Below are 13,165 nucleotides of genomic sequence, written 5' to 3' on the forward strand. Positions count from 1 at the left end.
CAAGACAATGTATAAAAGAGGAGTCCCCTCCTCAGAAAGCTTAAGCCTTATTCTGTAATAGAAAAACCCTTGTAAAACCCTATTCTATTGGATCTCAGATCATCAATAATCAATTTAAATATAATAAAATTCAATTAAACTTTTATTATTAAATAAATTAATAATATAATTTAAATTAATTTAATTTATTCATCAATCCTATATTTTTAAACAAAACATAAATATTTATTCTCATAAATAACAATCATTTTTATTACATTCATTAAAAAATCATTATTAATATTTTTTAATATTTAAGGTCTGAATTTTATATTTTTTTATTATTAAAAACGTAAAAATTATTTTTAAAATTAATAAAATAATATAATAAATTTTTTAATAATAAATATAAATGTATTAAACATTAATAATTACTATTAAATTAAAATAACTTTTTATAAAGTGTAATTATTAATTAAACATAAAAAATAAATTTAAAATTAAATGTGAAAAAATAAAAATAATTTTTAATGGCTAATTAAGTAATTTTGATATAAATAATTTTATATAAATCATTTATTGTAAAATTTTAATAATTTTTGTAATATTAACCTTTAATTTAAAATTAATTCTCACATGAATTGAAGATAGTTAAATTTTTATATTATTAATTTCGTCAAATATAAAAATTTTAAAAAAAATATTTACTTTTTTAAAATTCTTTGAAAATTTTATTTCAAACAAAGGCAAAATGATTATCTGTTGTTGTGTTGTACTATACTAATCAATTATAATTATTAAGTCATAAAGGAACTATTTAGGTAAAATAAGTTACTGAAAGTAAAATTTAGAGAAATTACTTTTTAATCCTAATATATTATTTTTAAAATTAAATGATTTAGTTAATAAATTTTAGTTTAAATCAAATGTAAAGTATTTTCATAAAAAATATTATTAATATAAAATAAAATAATCTTATTACTCGTCTTGAACAACCGTATAGAATAAATATAATCATTAAATAATAATTTAGTTAATTTAAAAAAATATTAGAATGATAATTTTAGATCAAACATATATTTTTTATTTTATTCAATTTAAATAACGAGATTATATTTGTGTATTAAGATATTTTTTAAATGTTAGGTTAATTTTAACCAAAATGAACCAAACACAAAAGAAAATTGATTATTTTGTTTTGATTCCACTCGATTCTATTTTTACGCGTGAACCAGACCGGCACGGAATATTTACAAAGAAAACCTAAGTCGGCCCAAATATCGAAATCCAAACCCAAATGCACGAATTGGTGATAGGATCAAATTCGGGTCCATCAAGCAAGGAGCTAAAAACAGCAATCAAGGAGAGAACTTGAATTCTCTTTCTAGGGGTTTAACAAAAAACGAATGCTGGGCTACGAGCACTGACACAGTAGTTGCAAATGGTTTCTCTATCAACTTGGTTTCGATACATAGCTCACAAGTTCGAGTACTCCGTCTCCCTCAGCTGGAAGGTCCTTCTCATGCACTATCTGCCCTCTTTCTGTTCCTATTTCTCTCTTTACATTTCTATATTTTTGTACGTTTTCAGGATTTCTTGTTTTCGGATGGGTTGATAATTGAGGCATAGGGTTTTATTATGTCTCTCTGTTTCGGTGTTTTAATGTCCGGAATTTGCATTTGGGGTTCTTTCGTTTATGTTGGTTTAGGTTTCTGCTAGTGTTTAAAATGCCTAGATTTTCTTAAAGCCTTTTTTCTTTTTTGGGGAATAGAGGCAAGGGGGTTTTGAGGTGTAGGTGGTTCTGTTGATTTTGGTGAGGGGCTGGTTTCTTACTGCTTGTACTTTACTTTAATTTAGCTGTTTTATTGTGTTTTTGCATAAAGTTGTTATTTTTTTTCTGAACGGTTTCTTACTGGGTGTGATGGGTGCAGTGGATATATTGTTAGAGATAAACATCTTAAATTAATGTAGGCACGTAACTCTCAGATTAGGGGAGAATGGTTTGTTTCATTTTGTTTTAATAGAACAATGCAACTTGTTTGCACGAAGTTGGTTGCAGGATTATGAACATAACTTGTTGGGTTTTAGTTTTATAATATGTGACAGAAAATGTGTTTTTTCAGAGTTTCAGTTTTGGAAACTTGAAAGGTCAATGATATTAAATAGGCCAAATGCAAAGGTCATTTTACCCCCTTAACTTTATTTTTATCATTTTACCCCTTAACTTTATTTTTATCCTATTACCCCTTAACTTTTAAATCTTGAATAATTTAGTCTCTACAAAGTTAGAAAATATCCATATCATCTCTTGAACTTTTAATTATTGAATAATTTAATCCCTATGATGTGGTAGTGCGTGAATATCACATGTCAGCTATAAGGATTAAGAAATTTCATCAGTTGAAGGAGTATATAAGACAAAGTTAAAATTGAGGGGATAAAATAACTTTTCATGAAAGGGTGAGGGGGCAAATTATATATTTTGCCTGTTAAATAATAAATGTGTCTTGTTCTTGTCAGAGTTGTTGGACTGTTAGTGTTACAAAAAGTTTAAGCACTACAATAGAGCATCAACTTTAGATCTTATGAAATTTTTACTGACAATTTTGGTATTTTTCAAACTTCAAGGGTGGTTTATGTAGTTTAATGATCCTTTGGGGGGGGTGTTCAGGTTATAATTTTCACATAATTTTGAGCTTAAGCTATTACTGGTGCTTTTATATCCAAAATAGGCTGTTTTTATCACTGTAAGATCTAATTTCTAAATCTAAAACTACAATGAACATTGATCTTTAATGAGGTTACTTCAGACTTGTTGGCACATGCTCAATAATCGATTCTGTAAGTTTATTTTGTTCTTCAATTTTGGAACTTAAAAGTATGTGCTGAAATTAATGTGATGCTTTTTTATGCATGCAATTGTGGCTTGGCTTATGTCAATGGCATAGTTGTGGTTAAATTGATTGTTCTCGCATAACCTTCATCCTCTAATGTGATGCAGAGCTATAAAAGAGGTCAAATCAGTGACAGAGAAGTTGGTGATGCAATATGGAAAAATCTATTTCAGGGGAGGTTGACTTATTTACACTGGAATAAAGGACAAGAGATGACTCCAACAATAGGAGATCAAGGGGGAACACTTCTTGTTCGGAAATTACCCGCTGCAGATCCAACGTAACATCCCTTCTCTCATTTTAAATGAATTAATTCTCTATTTTTTTGAGTTGATAGGCATACTTTGATTTCTCAATATGGCATAAGCTTATTATTGATGAATATTGTAGTAAGAATGAGATATACTTCGTGCATGGTGGTTTGTATGGTTTGTTTTGGCTCATGAAGCCTAACAGGGTGAAGTGCATAGGTTTCTTGGAGGGTTAGGAAAGATTTTATGCTGTTGTTAACTTCTGATTTTGGCTTTTAGAAAATTTGTGCCTTATATTTTGCAGGACTCAGATACCCTAGTCGGACAGTATATTAGGTAATGTGGCTAATGGCTCTTCTGTCAGTAGGTAATCTTGATGCCTGAAATGATGAATAGTGGCTTTATAGATGATATTCTGTCTGGGATTGATAATTCCATGGATGTCAATAAAATGAAGTTTGCTTTGGAATCTGTGGTTGGTGGAGTTCATGCCATAAGGCGTCATCTGAAAAGGTGGCGCCTCTTTGTGCTAGAGTTTACGTTCTCTAAGAAGCTTGTATTTATCTTTGCACACTTGCAACAAATTATGAATTGTTTGGTTCAATAGCATACTTTTTGTATACCAAACATATATGGGTATATGCATCTTTCTAAGATTTTCAGTGGATTGGCAAATTGCTTGTGAATGGGGAGATTGCTGTGGCATTTGATGTATGTAGCTCTTGGAAATAATTAGGTTTAGGTGGAAATGTGGAGATGGAGCATAGCAATCGGATGCAGGGGATAAGGAGGTGTTTGGAATATAATCTTTATGAGAATGCACTGACCTCTTTGGATAAGTTGACAAAATTGGATTCCATGCCTTGCCCTATTGGTTGAATGGATAATTTTGTTTGTCAAGTTGCTCTTTAAATTTTTGTGGAGGTTTCTTAGTTTATTTTATTTTTGTGTGTTCATGTGTTGAGAGTTGTCTCCACAGAAGGTTAGTGGTTGGGATAATATATATGTTCATTGTGGCATGCTTTTCAATGGGAGTTGCTAGACCTAATGAAGAAAGTAACAAAGTGAGGAAGATATGAGCATGCCCCATATGAATCAGTCCACTGCTTGATTTTTTTTAAACATGTGAGCTTGGAGGTTTAATGTAGCAAGTAGTATGATTTGGTGAGACAAATTTGGATGCAGCAGAGGGACAATTGGGAAGTAGGGGAATGCGGAGGCTCCTGGTGAGAGTATATCCTGGGGAAAGTTTTTGTTCATACTGTATGTATGTGAGTTAGTGTTCAGATAATAAAATTAATAATCTCTATAAACATGTTATGAACTATTGCGCGTGTGTGTATGTATATATATTTGTATATTGTTAAGGAAGTTAAGCAAAGGAGTAGGAGCAAGGAAAAGAAGTAAATAGTCTGAGTCATACTGTAGTTCCCTAATTGATCCGCTACTTTTTCATATCTAAAAACAAGGATATTTCATTCAGGTCCACTTCTGTGGTGTTCTTGTTTGTTGCAAATTAGAATTCTTTTTTGTGTTTAATTTGTTTCTACAACCTTGATATATTGTATTTCTAATACTTCTCAAATTTCTATTTCTTTGTGTACGCATCGTGATAACTAACTGCATCGTCAAACCTCAACAGGCGTGTCTTTGTTGGAGATGTAGTGGTTTTGAAGAATCCTGAGAATTCAGATGGCTACCTAGTCAGAAGGTTGGCTGCAGTTGAAGGGTATGAAATGGCGTCTACTGATGAGAAGGATGAACCCTTTCTTCTTGAAAAGGATCAGTGTTGGGTTTTGGCTGACAATGAGAAGTTGAAGCCCAAGGTACATTTGTTTTGCAAGTATGAGATTTAATCAGTATATGCAGACACATCTGACTTAAATCAATTGCATTCCCTTTTTTTTTGGTGAAAGTTCACTGATACTGGAGTAGCAAAATTTGACCTTTTATTTTCTACAATATGTGATTATTCATGGAGTTGTTTCGTTTCTAGTCATCAGTTTTCAGCTAGCGTGTTCACCATTTTAGGCATCCAATTCCCAACATTACTATACATTATGTTGGTCTCACTGTGTGGTAAGGATTCTCAAATGCTGGTTTTGCCTGGCGATGTAACTTGAGATTGGCTTAAAAATAATTAAGTGTTCAAGAAATCCAGTTTATCTTCATGAATTATATGCATTTGGTGTTGATAGTATTGCTATAGAGGTTCACATTCTGACATTCACAATTATTGGCAAATAACTTAGTACTTTTCCTGTACTAAAAGAAACCCTTGGTACTTTTCCTCTTAATATAACAAAAATTGGATAACAAAAATATCTAATTGTTCTGATACTTACTTTGTCTATAGACTTTTTATGATATTATGTGGCATTTTTTTTCTTTTCAGCTTAACTTTGAAGCAAAAATGAGTAGCAGAATGTATAAATGAAAAGGCTTACATAACAAATTATTTCGATGATTTGTTCTTGTTTGCTTACCTTGCATGATGCTTCAGTTATGTACTCTTTATATGCTGCAAACTTTTAGTCACTTTTGGCACACCTTATCTTCTTTGTTTATGCCTCTCATGCTTATCACTCAAGATTTTTCCATCTTGCTGCTGGTTTATGCTTTAATATTCCCCTTGTTGATATATCTTCGGTTCTTCAGCTGAAAAACTAAAATAGACAATGGTTGTAAGGCAACTTCCCTTATTTTCTTTCTTCTTCCTTACTCTTTCTCCGTACAAAAGTAGCATGTGGTATAGTAGAATTTGCAATAATTCTATCCTGATTTTGCTGTAGGCATGGTACCATCTACTATCCTGATTTTGCTGGTTTAGAATGTCGATAGTTACAATTGCCTTCTGTTGATTTTATTTATGAGGAAAAGATTTTCTAGCAGTGTAACCAAAATTTTAGATGTCCACTCTTAATCATCATCACCATCTTGTTATTGTCTTTCTTTTGTTCAGAATATTATCTGTTGTAAATTTTTGCATGGGGTGCCCTTAAGTTATTTGAAGGCATGGGCAAAACCTGATTAATTTTTTCCTTCTATTGTCCTTTATTTCTTTTTTTTTTTTTTTTTTTTTTTGGGTGTGGGTTGCTGTCACAGGAAGCAAATGACAGTCGAATATTTGGTCCAGTTCCCATGTCAGACATAGTTGGCCGAGTCATATATTGTCTGCGAACAGCTGTGGACCATGGTCCTGTTCAGAACAGGTGAGCTGCTCGACTCCAGTTGGCTGAAATCTGTTTTACTGTACAATAGGTGGGTGATTTGAAGTAGAACTAAACTTCTCATGTTCCTTGGCCAGTAATTTCAGCATGAACAGTGATCTGCCAGTGTTGGAAGTGGAACTGGATGTGGAGGAGATGGCAAAAAATCATAAAGCATAGACCATGCACGTCAATAGCTCAAAAAGTAATTTGGTTTGTATGTGTATTATTTTGTTATATCTTCTCCACATCTCCTAGGGATGCTGTTCTGGTTTGAACTTTGAAGTGCAAAAGAAAAATAAAATCGGGCTGGATTGGTTAATTTGAGTCAGGTGCAGCAACTGAGTGACCGGCTGAGAAGCATGAAGGCGGCCATAGTTCAATTCTGAGTTTCGAGTTTATTTAGCATTTCATAACTACAGGATTGTCATCTGAAAACTAGACCAGGAGAATGAAGATAAATGGAAGCTTTGCACTGCTTTGTGGATGTTGCGTCTAATTGCCATATATGAACTTTGTTAAGATCTGATTTTTATACTTTTTTAACACCTGGGAATGTTTTTCTCTTATTTATTTTTGGCTTTCAAATAAATTTCAGGCTTATCTCGGCCATGTCATTTTTCAGTTGCAGAATTTTTTTTTTTTTTTTTTTTTGTCAATAGATGATTAGATTGAAGAAGACCCTAGAGCCCAATTGCATCTCCCAGGCCTAAAAAGACTTCTAGTCCAAAACAATACAAGCCAATTCAGTACAAGGCCAGAATGCAAAAACACTTGCATGCAGAAAAAACACAAACAGAGAAGCACGCAAAATGCAAAAACGAAATACGATGGACAAAAATGGTGAGATTTTCCAATAAAGTCAAGCATTCTAGTGAAGGAAACTTTAAAAAATACTTGCATGTAGAAAAAAGCACACAAAATGCAAAAAAATATAAATATAGAAGCACACAAAATGCAAAAAACAAGTTGAAACTCTTCATACAATCAGAATATTATAAACTAGTATAGCAAAATACAATGGACAAAGAGGGTGAACTTTTCAAATAAAGCCAAGCAGTCTAATGAAGGAGATTCTAAGAAACACTTGCATGCAGAAAAACATAAACGTAGAAGCACACAAAATGCAAAAAACAAGTTGAAACTCTTCATACAACCAAAACATTATAAATTATATCCAAATACATGAGCATACAAAATATAAAAATACATATATCCATATAGAAGCCCCTCCCTTGGAGTGTATATTTATGGATTCATAATCCCTTCGGAGATGGAGGGGACAATCTACAACAAAAAAGTAAGGACAACTGTAAATACGTAATAAAACAAGTAGACTAAAACCATTGGAGAGGAAGAAAGGTAAGGAAACTTCTCTCCCTAGCAACTCTGAAAGAGTTCAGTTAAAAAATAAAAAACAAATGTAGTGAATGGATTCATTTATCCCTAAGAGAGTAACATTGTAGTGTGATTTTCTAAAGAATTCATTGCTCAAAACTTACTAGTGTCAATCTATTAGACCATGTGTTTGATTGGCTTTGGAATTGATAATAAGTTGTTTTTTTTTTTAATAATTTCTGCGTCCTTTTTTCTTTCCAAAACAACTTCAAATTTATTTAATTTTATATTTTTATCATTGAAATTTTCAAAGGGGATTTGATTCCTTTTTATTTTTGGTATGTCAGCTTAATTCCATAACATTTCATAACTTACAACCAATTTCAATATGATTTTCAAATTTTAACATTTATAAAAAAAAATTACTATTTAATAGAAAACATTCCTAAAGTTTTAAAAGATCTACGAGTTAATTTTTATGTTAATTTTTCTATTAAGTACTTTATTATTTAATTCTTATAGTTTTGAAAATTTTATTAATTGATTTATTAGATTTTTAAAAGGATTATTAATTAATTATTCCGTATAAAAAATATTTTACATTTTTTTATAATGCTTAATGGTTAAAACTCATGAAAAAAATTAACTAATAGACATTTTAAAATGTTATGAATATTTTAATGCATTTCTCAAAATTTAAGTAATCAATTAGTAATTTTCAAACTTTATTTCAATATTATGTCTAGACTTTGTTATAATTTTGAGAAAAAACTAACATTATGTATCAAATATTTTGATTATTAATTAAATTAAATTAAATTAAATTATAAAATCTTATTTAATGTTCATATAAAAAATTTTTTGAAAAAAATATCAACATGGAAATTGTGGCAGCATTGTTGAAGCAACTTTTTTTTTTTGTTGTAAAAAGATAGTTTCAGTGAATTTCAATATGTGTGTATTTTTTTAATAGGTACATGCCTTTAATTTTAAATAAAGATATAATATAAAAAAATTTATACTTTTAATTTTCTTATAATTATATTTTTTATTAATTAAAATTTATTTTTTAAAAATTATTTAATAGTATTATATTGTTATTTACGTATTTAAAAATCTGATGAAATTATTATATCACTTACCACATCAACACAGTACATTAATAAAATTTAAAATTAATTATAAAAAATTTTATATTTTATTTTTATTATAAAGTCATCCTATATTTTTATTTTTTACCAATTAAATTTTACTATATTTTATTAATATTTGACTAAATGCAATCTACAGTTATTTATATAGTTAAAAACTTTATAAAGTTATTCTTTTTAATTATTAAATATATTTAAAATTACTATTATTATTATTTAATTTTTATTAATAATTTTATAAAATAATAATTTATCTTAATTTTATTTTAATTAAAATCATTATCAATCAAATTTTTTATGAATTTATCTAATATAATTACTATTTAATATTACTTTTAAAATTATTATTAAGAAAATAATTTTATTAAATATATTAGTTATAAAATATTAAAAAATAATTTAAAATAATATTTAACATAATTCAATTAAAAAATATTAAAAATAATAATTTTTTTAAATTATTTTTTTAATTGAAGTATAGTATTAATCCATATTTTTTAAATTATAATAATATTTAGAGTGAATTTTAAAAAAATTAATAAAATAAATAATTTATCAAAAAAATTTTATACTTTTTAGTTGCAATTTTAGTTAAAATTTTAAATTATTATTAATTTTATTTTAAAATTTATTATTATAATATTGATATAGCCTAACAATTTTATTAATTTTTAATGATATAAATAATAATAGAATATAATTAAAATATTTTAAAAAAATAAATTTTAATTAAAAAAATAATTATAACATAATTAAAAGTATAAACTTTTTTTTTATCATTAATTCTAAATAGAATTATATCAATTTTTATTTTATTTAATTTTCATTTAATTTGCAATTCGCGAAATTGTCAAGTTTATTATTATGATTTTAATTCTATCAAAATAATATTACTAATTTTGAACTAAAATAGTTAGTTATTATTATTTTTACTTTCTGTATAAATTTAAAGTTATATAATTTTGAAAAAGCTTTTAAACATTACTGGATCATTTAAAAAATCAATTATCTCTTTTTTTTTTGAAATAAAAATCAATTATTTCAAGTTATCTTTGAAAAAAGAAATCTTTTTTTGAATATTTGAAAAAGGAAATCTGATGATATGGAATTGAGATTCAAAATTAAGAATAAGGAATTAATGCAGGTCAAACATTAGACCCGACAATACGAGTTGTTATCGCGAAATGCCCAAAAAGCCCTTATCATTGGCTCTATAACGAAGTAAACATTAGCAGCACAATAGCTTGTGACCTAGAACTACAACTGCAACATCGACTCTGTAAAATGCGAACCCCCCCGCCCCCCCCCCCCCCCCCCCCCCATTAATCTAATCTCAAGCTCAAGCTGAAGCTCAAGTGCAATGTCGCAAGCAGCCCATCTCGTCACTAAAAACGTCCCGGGTATTCTTTTCTTCGGTTCTATGTTCTTTGTTAAAACCTTAAACCTAATGTTCTTCTAGCTCTTATGGTTGCTTCCCGGGAAACCCAAGAGAAAATAAAGTAACTTAAAATGGGGAATTTTTTGTTGAATGTGGAGTCCCGATAATCTGTTTTTATACTTTTCTTTTCGTTTCCGGCACTACTTTGCTACCGAACGAATTTGCAGTACCTCACCGAGAGCGGGCCTAATGCTATTTTGTTTACAGTTTTGTGCTCTTTTCTTTTTTCTTTTTCCTTTTGTTTTTTCAGCTCTAGTTGACAATTCCCAATTGGATAGAAAAGCTTAGTATAGTTGCGTTTTTACATTTTTAAATCCTCGTCCGTTTGTTCGTACGAAGTGAGGTTGCTGCCCACCAGGTATTTGATGAAATGTTTTAGGTTACGCGTAGGAATAAATGTGACTTTCGTTTGCTAGCTTTAGCTGTTATTGGCTTCTTTTTTCTACATAACTCGGGATTCACTTTTTGGTTGTTACATTGATTATATCGAATTTTTTTCCTCTTTGTTTGATTAGCTTTTTACTTGCTTGTTTCTTGTTGCTTTTGATGCTAATACTGTACTCTATCGAATCCACGTATTTGATGGCTTCTTATGAGTTGACATCTTGCTTTCTATTTTCCTTCATCTAGTATATAATGAATCTATCAATTTTAGACTTTGGCCTTGGCATTTGTATGCTCTGTGAGCATTAAAGGCTATATTATCTCATGAGTTGGCGTGATTCTTCAATCCTTATACGGCTACTCCTTATCAATAAGATATTTAATTCAGCATAAATGTGATAAGAGATGTGGTTCTTAAAACTGTGTTGCTTCTATAGCTACTCCGCATCAATAAATCTTCAATTTACCATATTTGTGATAAGAGATGTGCTTCTTAAAATTATGTTGACACTGAATTGGTGGTACTGATAAAAAATTGCATGAATGATAGTGGGGCTAGAGCTAGATGGGTCTTGGGTTTGATAAGATTTGTCTAATGAGTCCAAGTAGGTGGCTGGCGGAGAGGGATGCGTCAACATAAAACTGTAGCGGAGGCTGCATTTACAATCGCAAAATTTTGTTATGTCATTTGCAAGTGGCTAAACGGGATGAAAATCTTGTGTGCGTAGAGTAGTGGGTTTAGCCCAGTTTCTTGTTTGGCTTAATAGTAAATTGTCATTGGGATGGGCTGTGCTCCATTGTTGTAGGATGTGGAGCATCTTTGTTATGGTGACTGGTTCAATAGCATAAGAATTGTGTTGTTTCTTGCATTTAATTCACTGTTTAAGTGCTGAGAGAAGAATGGATAAAGCATACATGGGCAAGTGCGGGAATCATCTAAAGGGATTGCATTATGCGCAGAAATGAAGAAGGGGGCAGGGGTGATTCTGGTAACTGATCATTCAGCAAAATTACCTGTATTTCGCTTTTCCTATTTTGTTACAAGAGAAGTTGTTAGGCTGTATTTTGTTACGAGAGAAGTCGTTAGGCAGTGTCAAGGTATTTGTTCACTAGTAGACTCTCTTACAGTAATGTTATGTGCTTGAAATCTGCACTTTTATGCTCACCAAACAATAGATTTTGAAGTTTATGATCTCTTAATAATATTTATGTTCTTACTTCTTATGCATGGATATTTGCCCTTGTAGGTTTTGGACCTTCAGAAGGCAGGTGTGTCCCTTGTTCAAGAATTCCTGGAAAAGCGGTTGTTGCATCTCCTTGTCCTTCTCATGGTAATCATAAAATTTATTCACAGGTCAAGATTGGGTCAATAAAATATGCCTCTGGGGCAGCATCTTTTGTGTGCAGAGCGAGTTCTGGTGGTCCTAGGAGAAACCCAGACTTCTCAAAGCAAAACAAACGGGGTTTCTCCCGAAACAGGAATAGACAAAATGAAGAGAGAGACAGCTTCGAAAATCTTGATGAATCTGATATGTTAACTTCAAAAAATGGACCGTTACTTGCTCTCACAAATACATCAAAATTTCAAGCCACTGCAGCCCCAGGGCCAAGCGAGAAGGAGATTGTTGAGCTATTCAGGAAGGTACAGGCTCAGCTGCGTGAAAGAGCTGCAGTCAAAGAAGACAAAAGAGTTAATACCTCCAAAGGAAAAGGTAAGGAGAGTGAAACTGTGGATTCCCTCCTTAAGCTGCTGAGGAAACACACAAGTGCACAAGGTAAGAAAAAAGAGGGCAGTCCCGAGTTTGCTGTGGACCAGCAGGAACAGAGCGGATCAAACAGTGAGAATAAAAGCACAAGCTTCCTTAATCCTAATTACAAAGAAAGGAGTGGAGGCCTTGAACCTGATTTCTCATCTTTTACCAGACCACCATCAAATTTCCGACGCAAGTCTCCAGTTCCTCAAGTGAAATTTAAGCCCACACATTCAAATGAGGATCCTGTCAATTCCAAATCATATTTGAATTTAAACGGTGAGAAAAAGCAGCAGTTTGAGGTGATTCCTGATACTGCCCAGCAGCTAGAATTGGTGCAAGAGGAGGTTGAGTTGGAATTTGAGCCGGAGCCAGCATTCTCTTTCCCTGATGGTGATGTGTTGGATGAGTTATCAGGAGGGGAGTATTCAGACATTAATAATATTGACGCAGATACAGATAAACAACCAGAGGTTGAACATGAGGATTTGAATTCTTTGAAGTTGACAGAGTTGAGGACAATTGCAAAGTCGCGAGGTGTAAAAGGGTTTTCAAGGATGAAGAAAGGTGAGCTAGTGGAGTTGCTAACTGGTAGCTCAATCTGATTAAAATGATTCAGTAAAGAAAGCCAAGAGAGAAGAAACTTAGTTTAGATATATTTTTCTTTTTCGTGTCATATGCGACTTCAAATTCTTTCAGATGTTACTATTTTGCCGGTGAAGTTTTTATTCGAAAAAGGAAAATATGATTGGACAGAGATAATTTAACTT

The 13,165-nt window shown here is 30.9% G+C and overlaps 2 protein-coding genes across 4 annotated transcripts; both read left to right on the top strand.

Moving 5' to 3' along the window:
- Nucleotides 1-1,295: 1,295 nt before the first annotated feature.
- Nucleotides 1,296-6,957, top strand: LOC110628666. Its single transcript, XM_021775458.2, has 6 exons — nucleotides 1,296-1,492; nucleotides 2,981-3,153; nucleotides 4,767-4,950; nucleotides 6,230-6,336; nucleotides 6,432-6,538; nucleotides 6,666-6,957. Exons 1-5 carry the CDS (start codon nucleotides 1,421-1,423, stop codon nucleotides 6,511-6,513), a joined length of 618 nt encoding a protein of 205 aa, XP_021631150.1. The 5' UTR covers nucleotides 1,296-1,420; the 3' UTR covers nucleotides 6,514-6,538; nucleotides 6,666-6,957.
- Nucleotides 6,958-10,025: 3,068 nt separating this feature from the next.
- LOC110628567 (rho-N domain-containing protein 1, chloroplastic) lies at nucleotides 10,026-13,165 on the top strand. 3 transcript variants are annotated; one of them, XM_021775303.2, is made up of 2 exons: nucleotides 10,026-10,222; nucleotides 11,892-13,165. In XM_021775303.2, exons 1-2 carry the CDS (start codon nucleotides 10,183-10,185, stop codon nucleotides 12,998-13,000), a joined length of 1,149 nt encoding a protein of 382 aa, XP_021630995.1. In that variant the 5' UTR covers nucleotides 10,026-10,182; the 3' UTR covers nucleotides 13,001-13,165. The 3 variants fall into 3 exon arrangements, with proteins under 3 accessions (XP_021630995.1, XP_043805085.1, XP_043805086.1); XM_043949150.1 differs by lacking the exon at nucleotides 10,026-10,222 and adding an exon at nucleotides 10,639-11,742; XM_043949151.1 differs by lacking the exon at nucleotides 10,026-10,222 and adding an exon at nucleotides 10,641-11,633.

The sequence above is a fragment of the Manihot esculenta genome, chromosome 12 (genome assembly GCF_001659605.2).
Source record: "Manihot esculenta cultivar AM560-2 chromosome 12, M.esculenta_v8, whole genome shotgun sequence".
Lineage (NCBI taxonomy): Eukaryota > Viridiplantae > Streptophyta > Magnoliopsida > Malpighiales > Euphorbiaceae > Manihot > Manihot esculenta.

Coding starts and splice junctions, on each gene's coding strand:
- LOC110628567 (XM_043949150.1), top strand. CDS start 11,607: ATGAAGAAGGGGGCAGGGGTGATTCTGGTAACTGATCATTCAGCAAAA. Junction 11,743..11,891: donor AGTCGTTAGGCAGTGTCAAG/GTATTTGTTCAC, acceptor TTGCCCTTGTAG/GTTTTGGACCTTCAGAAGGC.
- LOC110628666 (XM_021775458.2), top strand. CDS start 1,421: ATGGTTTCTCTATCAACTTGGTTTCGATACATAGCTCACAAGTTCGAG. Junction 3,154..4,766: donor TTACCCGCTGCAGATCCAAC/GTAACATCCCTT, acceptor AAACCTCAACAG/GCGTGTCTTTGTTGGAGATG. Junction 4,951..6,229: donor ATGAGAAGTTGAAGCCCAAG/GTACATTTGTTT, acceptor TTGCTGTCACAG/GAAGCAAATGACAGTCGAAT.